The 18,296-nt window shown below is 43.1% G+C and overlaps 1 protein-coding gene across 1 annotated transcript in view; it reads right to left on the bottom strand.

Moving 5' to 3' along the window:
* LOC126184341 (uncharacterized) overlaps window positions 1–18,296 on the bottom strand; it is a gene marked incomplete at its 3' end in the record, with an annotated part of 778,475 nt that overhangs the window by 644,408 nt on the left and 115,771 nt on the right. Inside the window, exon 2 of the mRNA XM_049926718.1 lies at window positions 11,618–11,708. Coding sequence (XP_049782675.1) covers window positions 11,618–11,708 — 91 coding nt within the window. The remainder of the gene's footprint in view (window positions 1–11,617; window positions 11,709–18,296) is intronic.

Below are 18,296 nucleotides of genomic sequence, written 5' to 3'. Positions count from 1 at the left end.
CTCATTTAACATCATTTCGTGAAAAAGATAATATTCCCATATATTTCATTGTAAGATGACTGAATATTATCGTAATACCATCATAGAGACTGAAACGCCCAGTTGAAAAGAAAGCCGGTTCCCGGGTTCGATTCCTGGCGGGGTCAGGGATTTTCTATGCCTCGTGATGACTGGGTGTTGTGTGATGTACTTAGGTTAGTTAGGTTTAAGTAGTTCTAAGTTCTAGGGGACTGATGACCACAGATGTTAAGTCCCATAGTGCTCAGAGCCATTTGAACCATTTTTTGAAAAGAAAATAGCAGGCCTTGGAACCCGATCGATATCGCCACGTTTTACCGGCCCTGTCGGTATCATGTGTAGTCGGAAATGCTGGAATAGCAGGTACACGAGCGATTCAGAGTCGAAATATAGCACTAGAAAGGCACGAAAATGTGCAGACAGGAAAATGTGCGTTCTCCTTCACTAGTTTTCAACTGCACGTTTTTAGTGCTTATAGCTCGCCGAAACAGTGCACTTCCCATCTGATAAGCAAAAATTAAGGATGATATGTCGAATACTCTGGCAAGCTGTAAGTGAACAGTCGTTCACTACCGTTTTTATTTTCTGTGTGACAATAAACAGTTACCTGCGGGAGACTGCACAGAAAGTGCTGCTCAGTCGTGTAGAGACTAATTTGAAAAATATATATATATATATATATATATATATATATATATATATATATATATCTACCATGCAACCAGTTTTTCAGCTATTCTCAGCTATTATTTTTCTTTCTAAGGGAAGTAACTGCTGATTGCGAAGGCGTAATCTTTGTCACTTAAAGACTTTTCTCTCTTCAGTGACACACAAGTGTACATAACGAAAACCATCAGTCTTGTCACCCCCAGCCGTGGCAGTAATCCTGCCTTTCCGGGTGCATTTTCTGAATACAAGTCTGGTGGCGGAGGATTTAACATCGTAAGGTGGGCCATTTGAGCCAGGCTCCCACACCGCTCTCGTGGAGCGTAGGTGGCGGCGTCCTGCCGTCAGATTATAAGAAATGCAAACATTTCGTGGCTGTCAGGTCATTACGCAGCGGTGCGATGGGGCCGGCAGATAGCAGGCGGCGCCTCGTCGCGTGCTGACAACAGATTCTGCTCCATCGTCACGAACAATATTTCAGGGCGTGCAGAACCTGTTCTTTCCTAGAGTGCAGCGCGGTCCCGGCCCTTTGTCGACTGCCAGGCGCGGTATTTACACGGCAACAAGTGCGTCGCATCGCCGGACGCAATCTGTAGCTGGGCGCCCACGTGGCCCCGCCTACATCGGTTTGTCACGCCGCCCTAAATGGATTGTCGCCCCGAAACTTTAAACTGCGTCGCTCTATTCATCGGCGCTGTCTGGCCTCCTCGGCGACCACCCGAGTCCCGGAGAACGTTTTGTTGTTAAACGACCCGTTGATGTCGAGCTGATTACAAGTCAAGAAATTCCGCTCCCCCGTGCAAGACAAGGTTGTACAGTTTGTTGACGACTGGGGTGGAGCGTCTGGAAACTAATCAGGCACGTTTCCTAGTAGGCTGAAAATATAATTCCTTAACATCTAATTTCTTATCTTAAATTAGTAACTGTAGCAAACGTGTGGATCGTTTTGGTGTTATATTATGCCGTGTGTGCCGTCACACCGATAACTGCAGAGGCTGTCACCAGCCATGCTGTCTCCAGTCGTGGCGCCACAAAGTTTCGAACAGTCGCCACACAGATGGTGCTTATACAAGAGAACTTATTTATGCTCTCGCAACAAGAACCACAGTGAGCCTTCTACATCCGCCAACAGTTATGTCATTCGCCAAAGAGGGCGCTGAAACGAGGAACTACTTTCTGACTCGGCCAAATAGATCACAGATGGACATTCTTCCGTCTTCGCGGATATATGTGGATTCACAGCTATATTCGGCCTGATCATCAGGTCCAGTCTACAGTCATCGTCAGCTGAGACAAATCCTAAAAGATTATAAAAGCCAAGCTCCGCTTTCTGTCCCTAACGGTTCAGAACATGTCAGAAAGAAAGGACAAAAACATATATACAAGGAGATCCACTGATCGTCATCGGGCCAAATATCTCACGAAATAAGCGTCAAAGGAAAAAACTACATAGAACGAAATATGTCTATCTTGAAGGGGGAAACCAGATGGCGCTATGTTTGGCCCGCTAGATGGCGCTGCCATAGGTCAAACGGATATGGCTCAAATGGCTCTGAGCACTATTGGACTTAACTTCTGTGGTCATCAGTCCCCCAAACGGATATCAACAGCGTTTTTTAAAATGGGAACCCACACTTTTTATTACATATTCGTGCAGTATGTAAAGAAATATGAATGTTTTAGTTGGACAAACTTTTTTCGCTTTGTGATAGATGGCGCTGTAATAGTCACAAATACAGGGTGAGTCACCTAACATTACCGCTGGATATATTTCGTAAACCACATCAAATACTGACGAATCGATTCCACAGACCGAACGTGAGGAGAGGGGCTAGTGTAACTGGTTAATACAAACCATAAAAAAGTGCACGGACGTATGTTTTTTAACACAAACCTACGTTTTTTTAAATGGAACCCCGTTAGTTTTGTTAGCACATCTGAACTTATAAACAAATACGTAATCAGTGCCGTTTGTTGCATTGTAAAATGTTAATTACATCCGGAGATATTGTAACCTAAATTTGACGCTTGAGTACCACTCTTCCGCTGTTCGATCGTGTGTATCGGAGAGCACCGAATTACGTAGGGATCCAAAGGGAACGGTGATGGACCTTAGGTACAGAAGAGACTGGAACAGCACATTACGTCCACATCCTAACACCTTTTTATTGGTCTTTTTCACTGACGCACATGTACATTACCATGAGGGATGAGGTACACGTACACACGTGGTTTCCGTTTTCAATTACGGAATGGAATAGAGTGTGTCCCGACATGTCAGACCAATAGATGTTCAATGTGGTGGCCATCATTTGCTGCACACAACTGCAATCTCTGGTGTAATGAATGTCGTACACGCCGCAGTACATCTGGTGTAATGTCACCGCAGGCTGCCACAATACGTTGTTTCATATCCTCTGAGGTTGTAGGCACATCACGGTACACATTCTCCTTTAAAGTACCCCACAGAAAGAAGTCCAGAGGTGTAAGATCAGGAGAACGGGCTGGCCAATTTATGCGTCCTCCACGTCTTATGAAACGCCCGTCGAACATCCTGTCAAGGGTCAGCCTAGTGTTAATTGCGGAATGTGCAGGTGCACCATCATGCTGATACCACATACGTCGACGCGTTTCCAGTGGGACATTTTCGAGCAACGTTGGCAGATCATTCTGTAGAAACGCGATATATGTTGCAGCTGTTTGGACCCCTGCAATGAAGTGAGGACCAATGAGGTGGTCGCCAATGATTCCGCACCATACATTTACAGTCCACGGTCGCTGTCGCTCAACCTGTCTGAGCCAGCGAGGATTGTCCACGGACCAGTAACGCATGTTCCGTAGATTCACTGCCCCGTGGTTTGTGAAACCCGCTTCATCGGTAAACAGGTAGAACTGCAATGCATTCTCTGTTAATGCCCATTGACGGAATTGCACTCGATGATTAAAGTCATCACCATGTAATTGCTGATGTAGCGACACATGAAATGGGTGAAAGCGGTGACGATGCAGTATGCGCATGACACTACTTTGACTCAGTCCACCGGCTCTCGCAATGTCCCGTGTACTCATGTGTGGGTTCATGGCAACAGCAGCTAACACACCAATTGCACCCGCTTCTCCTGTGACGGGCCTGTTACGGACCCGTTTGCGTGCTAAGACCATACCTGTTGCATACAGTTGGCGGTAGATGTTTTGCAATGTGCGGCACGTTGGATGCTCTCTGTCCGGGTACCGTTCTGCACACACTCTGCAGGCTTCAGCTGCATTTCGTCGACACTCGCCATAGATGAGTATCATCTCCACCTTTTCAGAGTACGAATACACCACGGTCACAGTTCCTACAACACTACACTATCACAGACGTCTGTTAACACGGTGTACTACAGTTGGTCTGCGTGCGGAGACGAATGCAGAATAACAATAGCAGCAAGCGCTACATGCGGACACTGCGACAGCTAGACCAAACCACAACAGTGCACTACAGACACACTCGTAAACACGGTCGTCCTCGTAAACATGTTCCTGCAGATGCTGCTCGCCGACCGTGGCCCGTGTTTGTTACAGCACGCAACTGAACGTCGGAGGTTTCAAGCGTCAACTTTAGGTTACAATATCTCCGGTTGTAATTAACATTTTACAATGGATGACTGGATGTTGTGTGACGTCCTTAGGTTAGTTAGGTTTAAGTAGTTCTAAGTTCTAGGGGACTGATGACCATAGATGTTAAGTCCCATAGTGCTCAGAGTCATTTGAACCATTTTTTTTTTACAATGCAACAAACGGCACTGATTACGTATTTGTTTATATGTTCAGATGTGCTAACAAAACTAACGGGGTTACATTTAAAAAAAACGTAGGTTTGTGTTAAAAAACATACTTCCGTGCATTTTTTTATGGTTTGTATTAAACAATTACACTAGCCCCTCTCCTCACGTTCGGTCTGTGGAATCGGTTCGTCGGTATTTGATGTGGTTTACGAAATATATCCAGCGGTAACGTTAGGTGACTCACCCTGTATATGGCTCACAATTTTAGACGAACGCTTGGTAAGAGGTACGTTTTTTAAATTAAAATACAGAACGTAGGTAAGGTTGAACATTTTATTTCGGTTGTTCCAATGTCATATATGTACCTTTGTGAACTTATAATTTCTGAGAATTACCTGTAAATACCACATTAATGCAATAAATGCTCAAAATGATGTCCGTCAACGTCAATGCATTTGGCAATACATGTAACGACATTCCTCTCAACAGCGAGTAGTTCGCCTTCCGTAATGTTCCCACATGCATTGACAATGCGTTGACGCATGTTGTCAGGCATTGTCGGTGGGTCACGATAGCAAATATCCTTCAACTTTACCCACAGAAAGAAATCCGGGGACGTCAGATCCGGTGAACGTGCGGGCCATGGTGTGGTGCTTCGACGACCAAACCATCTGTCATGAAATATGCAATTCAATACCGCTTCAACCGCACGCGAGTTGTGTGCCGGACATCCATCATGTTGGAAGTACATCGCCATTCCGTCATGCAATGAAACATCTTGAAGTAACATCGGTATAACATTACGTAGGAAATCAGCATACCTTGCACCATTTAGATTGCCATCGATAAAAAGGGGTGCCAATTATCCTTCTTGCCATAATGCCGCACCATACATTAACTCACCAAGGTCACTGATGTTCCACTTGTGCAGCCATCGTGGATTTTCCGTTGCCCAATAGTGCATATTATGCCAGTTTACGTTACCGCTGTTGGTGGATGAGCCTTCGTCGCTAAATAGAACGCGTGTAAAACATGTCATCGTCCCGTAATTTCCTTGTGCCCAGTGGCAGAACAGTACACGACGTTCAAACTCGTCGCCATGCAATTCCTAGTGCATAGAAATATGGTACGGGTGCAATCGATGTTGATGTAGCATTCTCAACACCGACGTTTTTGAGGTTCCCGATTCTCGCGCAATTTGTCTGCTACTGATGTGCGGATTAGCCGCGACAGCAACTAAAACACCTACTTGGGCATCGTCATTTGTTGCAGGTTGTGGTTGACGTTTCATATGTGGCTGAACACTTCCTGTTTCCTTAAATAACGTAACTATCCGGCGAACGGTCCGGACACTCGGATGATGTCGTCCAGGATACCGAGCAGCATACATAGCACACGCCCGTTGGGCATTTTGATCACAACAGGCATACATCAACACGATATTGACCTTTTCCGCAATTGGTAAACGGTCCACTTTAACACGAGTAATGTGTCTCACAAAGCAAATACCGTTCGCACTGGCGGCATGTTACGTGATACCATGTAGTTATACGCTTGTGACTATTACAGCGCCATCTATCACAAAGCGAAAAAAGTGGTCAAACTACAAAATTCATATTTCTTTACGTACTACAGGAATATGTAATAAAAATGGGGGTTCATATTTTAAAAAATAATGTTGATATTCGTTTGACCTATGGCAGCGCCATCTAGCGGGCCAACCATAGCGCCATCTGGTTTCCCCCTACAAGCTAGAGGAGTTTAGTTCTTTGTAGTTTTTTCGTTTGATGCTTATTTCATGAGATATTTGGCCCGGTCACTATCAATGGACCACCCTGTGTATATATTGTGTGTTTGTGTGTGTGCATCTGGCGGCAAATAATGATACCTTTCTGTGTACCTTATGTCCGACAGGAATCAGACGGAACCGCGAGCATTGAGGATAATGGACAGTGGACGATGCATGTGTAGCGTACGACAAGATGAGCATCTGCGTTAGACGGAAAGTGTGCTCGGATAGTCGAAACCCTTAAGGTGAGCGCTCGCGTACAGCGGGAAATCCGGGTCCGAGTCCCGGTCTGGCAAAAATTTTCACTTGTCGCCATCGGTTTTATTATAAATCCCGAGTGTGGCTGAGTTCTGAGTCTCTCTTATGTCGTATATATATATATATATATATATATATATATATATATATATATATATATATATATCCATTGAATAAAAAATAGTGTCTGTTCTTTCGGACATGTCCGAACACACGCTGGACGCTGTACCTCACGCACAACAGTAAATTCGTAAGGATACAGATACAGGCGTTTTTCGACACGACTATTTCTTAACACCCACGTGCACAAATAAACGAGGTTGAGTTTTCGTCGGATTTTGATCCAGGCTTTCCTTCATTCAAGCAATATTTTCTGGTGTTCGATCTCTTTTCGGATAGTTACGGTTTTTATTTGCCCTAGAACCACTTTTGGACCGTTTAGCCACTATGTTCTGGATTGCAGACTTTGCTAGATGTTCTACAACATCCAGTCTTAAATTCTTGCGCACACTGTTTCGCACAACTTTTCCACGAAATGTGTTTCGCACAACAAAAAAAAAAAAAAAAAAAAAAATGGTTCAAATGGCTCCGAGCACTATGGGACTCAACATCTTAGGTCATAAGTCCCCTAGAACTCAGAACTACTTAAACCTAACTAACCTAAGGACACCACACACACCCATGCCCGAGGCAGGATTCGAACCTGCGACCGTAGCAGTCCCGCGGTTCCGGACTGCAGCGCCAGAACCGCTAGACCACCGCGGCCGGCGTTTCGCACAACACTCGACAATAAATACATGTATTCTGTATTGCACTGAACTGGTCACTAAGCATGTCCGCTCCTGTCACTCACTCAAACGTAATAACATACAGCTAAGTACTCGGAACAGAGCACGCGGGCGATGTACACGTGCAAACATGTGGCAGCAACCGATTGGTGAATCGAAATTACGTTTCCCAGCATTTTTTGTGGTGGGCAATTCTCTTGTTGATTAGCGACGGTCAGTTTCGCGTCAGTGTTATAAATATTTTCCAAGCTAGTTCCTTTTGTCCATCCTGTGTTAATGTCATTATTTTAATTTTTTCGAGCAGTCGTAAGATAAAAAAAGTAATAGTTAATGTAGTATGGAGGAGGTAGAACAAGTGTTAGAAATTATGAACTCATTAGATGTTTTTGTGCTTTCTCTATCTCTTCCTCTCAGTATTTGTGTGCGTGTGAGCGCGCACGCGCGCGCGCGCGTGTGTGTGTGTGTGTGTGTGTGTGTGTATTTGTGGGTAGCGTAAATCCTTGAAGAACTCTGTTGATCGATGACACCACCTTTATCATTTGCTTAATTGGCGTGTACCAATCAATCTAGATTGCTTTAAACCCGAGAAAAGATAGTTGTCCTTAAGTTGTATTTTTTACATACTGATGAACGAATTCTGACGGCCTAAGTCTCAGATACGTGTTTAAAAGGTCCTGGCGTAGTACAAAACTCCGTCCGATAATGGAACAGCATTCCTGGGAGAACACTCAAAGAGTTTCCGACTGGATAAGCGGTTCGTTGCCTCAGCAAAAGTTGTTAGATGCTGACAAGGACAGGAAATCTGAGTGTAAAAGTATCATCGTGTTCAGGAATGGAGCACAAAGAGGCATATTTTAACTGTAAGTGTCGCATTTTACATAGTGATGATGTCATTTAACAAAAGTCACCATGGGAAGGATGCCAATTGATGATATGACCATGGATTTATACTGACTTCAGACGTGAGGCTAAACTGAGAAACTCACCGAAACGTAAACCTCGGGAAATACTAATACTCGAACTTCAGCCATAAGGCGTTATACAACATTGTTGGTAGAGAACGCGAACGAGGGACGTACTAACTAGACATCACTGGACCTAGTGTGAGAAATTTCGGTGTATCACATGTCAAACGCATTCTAAGAATACACAGTACAGCAATATGCGTTCGGCGTCAAGCTTACGAACCTATTTCTCGGCAGAATTATCAGCTTTTCTGTGTAGGAAAGTCTGCGCATTGAAATAAAGAGGAGAAGCCATTACTCGAAGCTGCAATCAAGAAGAAGTATGTATGAGTATTTCGGCTGCTAGCGTAATGAGCCTAGCTGATTATAGAAGGTAGAACAATGAAATAATATTGACAATGTTAGGTGAAGGATTTGTTAGGCTCACGTACTTCTCAGAAAGTTCCAATCACTGTGCTTCAATTCGGCCTCTGCATCCACCATCGGCTGAATGACAACTTTATGGTAGTTAGAGAAGCTTTTCGGAATTTCTGTTCATCCATTGCCGTAGAGAAGACACTTAAATAAAAACCGTGGAGACACCTATTTTTTCCGTAGCAATCTGTATTCCTTCTTCCTGTAATTTTTTTGAGTAAGAAAAATAGATTTTACACCTACCATTTACAGGCATTGCGCAACATGTGCTTACAATTTGTTTGTCATGAAGCCTAACTGTCAACTAACCACCTAACTCGTAATCGTTTAGGAATAAAGCCAGTTAAATTTCTAGACTTTAATCAGGTCGCTTAATTTTTCTGTATTCGGATCAGCTACGAAGTTCTCGTCTGGCGCGCGATGTGATAAGAAGCCCGAAGATAAGGCCTTGCATACCGAATCCAGACAAACAGCAGTCGCATACTTCTTACTGACTGGCTTTCTCACAAAGAATAGGAAAGTTATCAATATGACACCGATTCAAGGCAGATAATCCGTGACCGAGCAGAACTTTCACACTGGCCATCAACCTCTATCCAGCGCGTGCTAATCATAATAGCGGGCTGCACTTACAAGCGACCGCCTCTGCTCTTGTGTTTCGTACTTCATCAGACAAACCTCCCTATTGCATGGAATGAGCAAGGTGAAACAATGTTTAAGACATGCATTTGTGAGAACTCTGCTTCTATTGCTTGTTCGGTCATCAAGATTTGAGTTTTCCGTGGATCCCCTATATCAATTCCCGCAAATGCCGGTATGATTCCTTTGATTAGGACACGACTGATTTTCTTTCGCATTCGAGCTTTCACTCAGTCATTAATGACATCGTCGTTGACGGGACGTTATACACCATTGCGACGGGGGCCTGTAGTCGTCCTCCGTGCTGCTGCTTTGACGCTGCTCGGTGGCTACTGCTAGAGACATCCATCAGATGAAACTGAAACACTGGTCAAACACCCAGTGAGGGAGAATTACGAAGTCTCAGATAACTGGTAGTTTAATAGCAGCATATTTCTGGTAGAACACGTGTTATTTATGTTACTGTTGAAGTGGTCACTGACATGGCTATCTGTTAAAATTTACTGTAGGACACGCAGCATTGTTGAGTCTCCTAGTCTCGCGAAGGTTAAGCACTCTGCCAAACATCATACGCAGAAAAGAACAGGAGGCCACTCCTAGTGTCTCTTCAGCTGATACGCATGTTTACGACTCCTTAATCCAGACTGGTAGTTAAGCAGCGGGACTTTCGCATACGAGAACGTATGGGAGCGACTGCGATCATTAACCGCACGCGATGTTCGGCGTTAGCCCTTAAACGCGACGCAAGCGTTCCTAAAAACCTATAGTTTCAACAGATCTCGTGAATCGGAAGGTTGGCATTGTGGTTTTCCGGTGTTCCGGACAAATACGACGAAGAATAGACGTGTCTAGGCATGAGAACAATCTAACTGCCAAATAAAGGTTCATTTCCTGGCAGTCACGTCATAGCTAAAAACTGTTATAATTACACTGTGCAACATCATAAATATGCAATACATTTAAAATAATACATACACTTTAAACATACATATACGGTACTATCATCACCAAGTGGCAGCATTCTCCTTAAATGCACAAGCCGGCCAGTTCACGATAAGGATTTCACCTTACACATCTCCATACATCAACCACTGCCGTGAAAGTGTCCATCATTTATGGAAATCTAACTCAGTTAACAAGACCCTCCATACAGATCAGAAAGAAAAGTACCAGCATATGGTTTTGAACACCATGATCGTCATAGTAAATTAATGAAACTGTTGAATGGAACAATGGAGTTTCAACCGAGGTAGCTACTCATGCTTAACTACTACATTACATGGTTTAAATTGGCCATATCTATCAATAAATTCATGTGGATGGAAGATTAACCACCACCAAACAACTGTACATGAAGCGATAGATACATTAATTTAAACAGGCAGAGAACTCAGTCCCTTTTACTAGATATTTATTTAGAGATGAAAGACAAACACACACATTGGTGTCATTAGATCTTACAAGCGACTTCACTTCCCGCCATTAGAGCTGTAGGCCAAAGGATACTTTCTCTTAAGGACACAAGACGGAAAGTTAATTTTCCATATTAGTGCATTTACTCTGCTTTGAACCTCACTTGTCGCTTTTCTGTAGCTTTTTCGCAGTCTTCCTCCAGTGTTTTCTAACTTATGAACTCTTTCAGATCTCAGTCGTTCAATCAAAGTATCACTGCCAGTGACTGTCGCGCCCTTCTTCCATGTGTAGCAATTCCTGTTTCACCCACACCGTTTCAGTGTATGATTAACTGTCATCAGATCTGTATCTCTGAGAAAGTGTTTCTGTTGCTCTCTAGCCCGCATGAAATCAGATATACCAATTCTTTGCCTCTGATTCATTAAAACCATTAAAGTGATCTTATGGGAACTGCAGATGCGTCAGAAACACCAAGAAGGGATTTTATAGCATGGATTCTCTGTCACAGGCGGAAACAATTCCGCAACATGCTAACAACGGCAGTATTTATTTAAGATCCCTGCTGTGACTCTAGTTCCGCAATAAAAGATTAGTTCCTTAGTTACGCGCCTACACATGTCAGCAGCTGACAGATCAAATAGTGTATACTGGGTCGCTGTCAGTTCTCGCAGATTCGTCATCTACCCGTTTGTTCCATATAAAGTAATGTATGAACTGATTGTAGTAACCTGCGTCATTCTCGTCTTTTAACATCTTTTTTTTAAGTCGGCTTTCGTATTACCACTGTGTCAGCTTTTCATGGCTTAACGCGAATGGTTCGAGCAGCGCAGGTTACATCACCAGATGAAGCAGAGTGCATTACCATTACACGAATTTCGTAAAAAATGATGATGTCCTTACATAATGTGGCGAGCAGCGAGAGGAGCGTAAACAGTGCTATGGCGCTTTTTGTCGTCAGTGTTTGTGGCTGCGGGTCACATTTCGAGTAAACCTGCAAACAAAGCAAACAAAGCTATTGTAGATATATGTGACCGAGATTAGTGTGATAAGCTGTTTGCCAACAGAGCCGCCGCGCGGAGGCGATAGGCCGCCGGAAAGGGAGCGCGTCGCGATCTGTCTACAGTGCAGTCACTAAGGTCTACGCCCGCTTGTTACACACACAAGTCAATCACTTAAACTATCTTCAGCTAAAGAAAAATTTGACGGTGGTTGAAGTGCTACACGCTGAAGTTTAAGTTTGCTAAAATTAAATAGGAAAGGCGTGGCTTCTTTCAAACGCCGCGAAGCTAGAATTTGTTACATGTTTTGTAGTGTTTTTGCGGTGTGAGTATTTTATTAACACACAGCTTTTTATGTAATTAAAATTACAGAGGAAGTAGATGACAGTCTCGAATAACTAAAGTACTAAATATCGCACATCTTTCAGAAGCAATCGAAACTCCAAGTACAACTGCACACGGCAACGTTTCCTAAAAATGAACGTACTTTCACCTGTATATAATATAAGATGATATAATTTTACTTGAAGTATGTGCACCAGTAACAAATTTCTGGTGTGTAAATGAGTAACAGTAGTTATTAACGCACGAATCTGCAGAATTAGTTTAAAATAGAACATTCCTGTGCTGTTAACTGGATGTAAAGCACCGTTTAAGTGATTCGAGAAAAATAAAATTTCTCGGAATAGAGAAAGAAGGACTATATTCTTGAAATAATTGGGAAATAGCTTTTTTTAGTTTTTAAATTTTCGGCTTTTGACCTGAAGGCCACAACGCCTTCGGAAATTGTTCTCCCGGCTATAATTGCTGCGTATCTTGAATTTCTCATATCTCTCACGCAATATTAGCTGAAAATCCTTCTTTACAAAATGTATTTATTTGTAATTCATTATAAAAAGTTGAGTGAGTGGACTCATTTTTATTATGTTTTTAAATTTAACAAAGTCGTCAACCTCTCACTCTGTTTACATGATTACAAAATTGATGGAAATAGATGAAAGGTTTGACAGATGTGGTGACTCGTAGATCACCTCACCCCCGACAAGAGGTTATCACCCATTATTAAAAAAACCAATATATTTACTGTCGCCGCGCTGGGTAGCCGCGCGGTCTGGGGCGCCTTGCTACGATTCACGCGGCTTCCTCAGTCGGAGGTTCGAGTTCTCCCTCGGACATGGGTGTGTGTGTTGTCCTTAGCGTAAGTTAGTGTAAGTTAGATTAAGTAGTCTGTAAGCCTAAGGACCGATGACCTCAGCAGTTTGGTCCCAAAGAAAGTTACCATAAATTTCCAATTCACTGTCGAAGCGTAAAAAGTATAAGGGAGACAGTATTTGACATAACTACACTTCAACACACGCATCGTCTCCTGCAAGTACTAGTAACATAACGATATGTAAATAAGAAGTCCACTAATGTAAAGAAGCCTTGACGTCATTCGTGAATTGGTTATGAGATTTTGAAAGCCTCAGTGATGACACTCTACGAATAGCTAAAATTTACTAAGTACAAATAGACGAAAATTTCGTCTAATATGATGATTACCTGCCCTGTCCATACGCGAACTCTGAAATCTCCTCAACCCCCGGCCCCCATCCGCAAACCTCGTTTCGAACGACGAAAGGTAAGTTTACAGATAACCAAAGACAACCCCTATCTAAATAAATCTGATGCTGAGAAGTGGATGAATCAGTTTTATTCCCATGTGATCTTCACCTATATAATAATGCGTCTTTATTAAATTACGCATCTTCTCCATTTTGGATGCCAAGAACAATTCTTCGCTTCATTAGAATGCATTAAACTTGTGTTAGTTCCGTCTGAAGATCACTCATGTCATTCCACAATGCGTTTGTTTTACGGTACTTGGTTTCGCAGTTTTCTGCAGTACAGCAACGACGACCCTACGGTAGAATGGCTTGTACCATGTCATCGTTCATCTCACAAAACGGGCGGCCTGTTTGAGGTCAGAGGGAAACGGGCTCGTAAAACTGCAAACCGACCGTCTCATTGTTCGAGCTGCGCGGCCCGTTGCAGTGAACCCTAGAGCCGAGCGGAGATTAGTGCAGAGTAGGCCTTGGCTTCGGTTAGCATCGACCCGACAGGAGCTGCTGCGAGGACCGCGGGAAGCTCTCCTCACAATTTCTCTCCGCCTTTCCGACACGGAGTGCTAAGTTGCACTCCTAAAACATACCGTTACCGCACATCATAAATGTGGCATAATTTCTTTTAAGGGATTTATTAATGGTAAAGAGCGTAGGAAATAGAATTACAACTCATCTTACAAAACAACTTTCCAAACTTAACTTTTTAGATTCGTGCCCAGTACCCAGGGTGCTTATGTAATGATGACATAAACTTCAAGGAATTGCGGAAAGCCGGCTGCTGTGGCCGAGCAGTTCTAGGCGCTTCAGTTCGGTACCGCGCTGCTGCTACGGTCGCAGGTTCGAATCCTACCTCGGGTATGGATGTGTGTGATGTCATTAGGTTAGTTAGGTGTAAGTAGTTCTAAGTCTAGGGGACTGATGACCTCAGATATTAAGTCCCACAGTGATTGGAGCCAATGGTTCCAATGGCTTTGAGCACTATGGGACTCAACTGCTGTGGTCATAAGTCCCCTAGAACTTAGACCTACTTAAACCTAACTCACCTAAGGACATCACACACATCCATGCCCGAGGCAGGATTCGAACCTGCGACCGTAGCGGTCGTACGGTTCCAGACTGTAGCGCCTTTAACCGCTCGGCCACTCCGGCCGGCCGATTGGAGCCATTTGAACCATTTTTTGAATTGCGGAAAAGAGAAAAATACACTATGAAGAAATGAAATTTTTTCTCTAAGTGACTGAATCGAATGTTACGACGCCAAATGTGATGTAGGATACCTCCGCTAGTGTTCAGACATAATGACCTTTCTAGACTCTGAGAAGCTCATCTGCAGAAACCAGCACGGTTTTAGGAAACTGCGGTCATGCGTGCATGATATACAACAGCCTCCCAGCCGGCTCCCAGGTTGACGCCATATTTCTCGACTTTCAAAAGGCGTTCGACTCAGTCGCGCACTATCGCTTGCTCCAAAAGATGCGCGCTCACGGTCTATCCGATGACATATGCGGTTGGATAGAAGGTTTTCTAACAGACAGAGAGCAGTATGTCGTCCTGAATTAGGTGACTTCAACGGAAACCAGCGTAGCTTGAGATGTGCCTCAGGGCTGCTTTTTACGATTTACATAAATGATCTGGTTGATGGTATTGACAGCGGCGTTAGACTCTTTGCCGATGATGCTGTAGTCTACAGGAAAGTAGTATCACACGAAAGTTGCAAACAAGTCAATGAGGATATGCAGAAAATAAATGCGTGGTGTAATGACTGGCAGTTATCTCTCAAATATTAGTAAGTGTAACCTACTGCGTATAACAAGGCGAAAATCCCCATTAATGTACGAGTACAAAATAAATGCCCAGTCTTTGGAAGCGGTAACATCCGTCAAGTATCTGGGTGTGACTATTCGAAATGCTCTCAAGTAACGGGCAAGGCGAACTCTAGATTGCGGTTTATTGGTAGAATCTTGAAGCGATGGAAATTGCTTACAATACTTTAGTTCGTCCAGTCTTATAGTATTGTTCGTTTGTTTGGGACCCTTACCAGTTGGGTCTTATTCAAGAGATTGTGAAGGTCCAAAGAAGAGCGGCAAGATTCGTGACTGGTACATTTAGCCATCGCGAGATTGTTACAAATCTCATAGAAAGTTCGAAGTGGGACACACTTACAGATAGACGACGCGCTAAACGGAAGGGGCTGCTCACTAAATTCCGAAATCCGATATTCGCCAAGGATGTAGAGCATATATTATTACCACCAACTTTGAAATCGCGCAATGATCACCATTCAAAGATAAAGGAAATTAGAGCTCGTACTGAGGCGTTCAGACAGTCGTTTTTCCCTCTCGCTATCACTGAGTGGAACAGAGGAGGGGAAATATGACTTTGTCGCGAATTGTGCCCTCCACTAGCGGAGTATATATGTAGAAGTAGATATCCCAATCAACGAGTCGTTGTTTTTACGATGTAATAAACTGATTTATTATGTACACAATTGCTAACATCGTAGGTTAGGCAAACGCAACGAACATTGACGGTCAACATCGTGAAGCGTGTGGACAGTAGACTCCACTAATGCGCTGCAAATGATGTGACATGGTCAATTCTGAAGTTAAACTGGAACACTGCCATCTGTGTTCACAGATTGAAATATTCGGTATATCAGCCCTAGTTAACAGGCATTAAAACCGACCAAGGAATTTGCAGTCATGATTTTCGACAAGCATATTGATACTTCAGGGAAGATGACAGCTTGAATGGAGCTAATTATCCACGTATGACATCTGTCACACACCATGTTCCCGTGGGTAAGGGAAGCAAAGCTTGCAGTAGCACAATACAATCGTCAAGGAGAGCAGAAAACTGTACGGACACCCGACTTGGAAGAAGCAGTGCTTGCTCCAATCGGTCCTTCATCATTTGCTCGTAAAAGCGTGTCGGACACAGTACTGTGTGAAAAGTAATGCGAGAACAGCAGGTAACCATTCACAGGGAAAGGAATTTTTAACGGCTGTCGATCTTGAACCTTCGGATATATATACCCAGTGGGGTATTCAGGTGTGTATGGTCGATCCTTTCTTTCCTATGTATGGACTTCTCTCACATGAAAAATCTCTCTCACTGTCTGAAAAGTTGAACAATCTTTCCCGATTACATTGTGCGTATGAAAGGCAATTACACTGACGTGCAGAACAGCACAAACATGAATTATATTCATGCAGAGGTACATCCAATAGTACTGACGCGTTCTGCTTTATTTATGATACTGACAGGTCGTTCGCTTTGTACGATCTATTCTGTTTGGAGTTTAGGAATTATTGTCGCTTGTAAAATTATTCATGAATTATATCCTGAGTGGGATATTACGTAGACAACGGACTTCCTCGGTGGAGACTGTAAGGGGTGCTGTTTTCTTTTTCTTTTTACGCAATTGGAACTAGTGGTTAAGAAACATTTTACGTAGACAACGGACTTCCTCGGCGGAGACTGTAAGGGGTGCTGTTTTCTTTTTCTTTTTACGCAATTGGAACTAGTGGTTAAGAAACATTTTTCCATCGCTTAATCCTTCCGTAATCCCACAAACAGCTTGTTTGGATTTCCAGACATAGTCACATCAGTCTAAACATGCATTGCAGAGAGAAATTTTTACTTTACAATACTCTGAGCTCATTTTTCCGTCCCATTCATGGACGGAGCATATTAAAAAGTTTGTTTATTTGATTATGTGTGTACAGTTACAAATTTAATTCCTTTACCTCACAGTCTCTAAGGAAACGACACGTACGAACTTCATGTATATACGTAAATTACACTCCGAAAATCGGTCCTTGCAGTTTTCTAGGTAGGTTTCCACGTAGTATTTGACGTCTTTCTTTGTGTGTCTACTTGTTGAAGCCATTCAAGGTCCTTCTTTGTATATGGTCAGGGTTCCCCGTTAGCCCTATCTGATATGTATAGTACACATCTGAATTGTGTCGCCGATTGCTCCGTTCGTAAACCAAATGCCTTTCCCGTTACCCTTTGACCAAATTATTTGTTTTAGGTACAACTCGACCTGTCTGCTCATTTGATTCATGTGCTACCACACTGATCATTTGCAAGTCGTTATTCCCGTTATTCAAGGCTGCAACAGTTTTAACTTGTCTGACAATATATCAAACAGATACAACGCACTGAGAGCTGGACATTCTACGGCTGCCTAAAGTCCCTTTCTTTTATCACTAGTAATTAAGGAAATAATAAGTCCGGACAAACGTGCAGTTACTGAGGTATGTCTTGACTGCTTTAGATATCAATGTGAGAGCGTATTGCAGTCACATCAAACAGAATACGTGAACTAGTCTGGTCTGCACTTAAAAACTTCAGTGTATATTAAAGGTCTCAATAAAATAGCGTTAAAACACATTATCATACTTAGGAAATGTTCCATCGGGAGTTGAGCTGGTAGTCCAATAATCGCTTCAAAATATATCTTCGAAAAAAATACCAATACGGGAATCCTTACTGCTTCAGAAGTGTGAGCTTGGAAGTTGTCTGTCTCAATCACGGCTTCCAGTGTTGACTTTCTTTTGCGTATTTTAAATTTCAGACACGCCACAATGATATATTCTTTACCGGGAAATCTGTCTCTGAGAGCTTGACCGCCTTTGACACGCTCAGTAGGATACCACAGCGGCTAGAGACAGCATCATGTCTGTGTGTGTGTGTGTGTGTGTGTGTGTGTGTGTGTGTGTGTGTGTGTTTTCTGCTTCACAAGGAGGCATTTTGACTGAAAGGTAAAATGTAGAGCATTCTTTTCGTTGTGCCTGTCTGTGACTCAGCGTCTCCTCTATATGGTGAGTAGCACTCTGTCCTTTTCATAATATCAGAGTTTATGACGTCATATCTCCTAAACAATGTGTCGTACAATGTTATGATTTTGCAGGTCCGTTGAGTGATATTTGTAAATGCTGTCTGCTGAGTGTATCACGAATGAAGTTAGTA

Source organism: Schistocerca cancellata, chromosome 4 (assembly GCF_023864275.1).
Source record: "Schistocerca cancellata isolate TAMUIC-IGC-003103 chromosome 4, iqSchCanc2.1, whole genome shotgun sequence".
NCBI lineage: Eukaryota > Metazoa > Arthropoda > Insecta > Orthoptera > Acrididae > Schistocerca > Schistocerca cancellata.
This window is presented reverse-complemented; position numbering and strand designations above follow the sequence as displayed.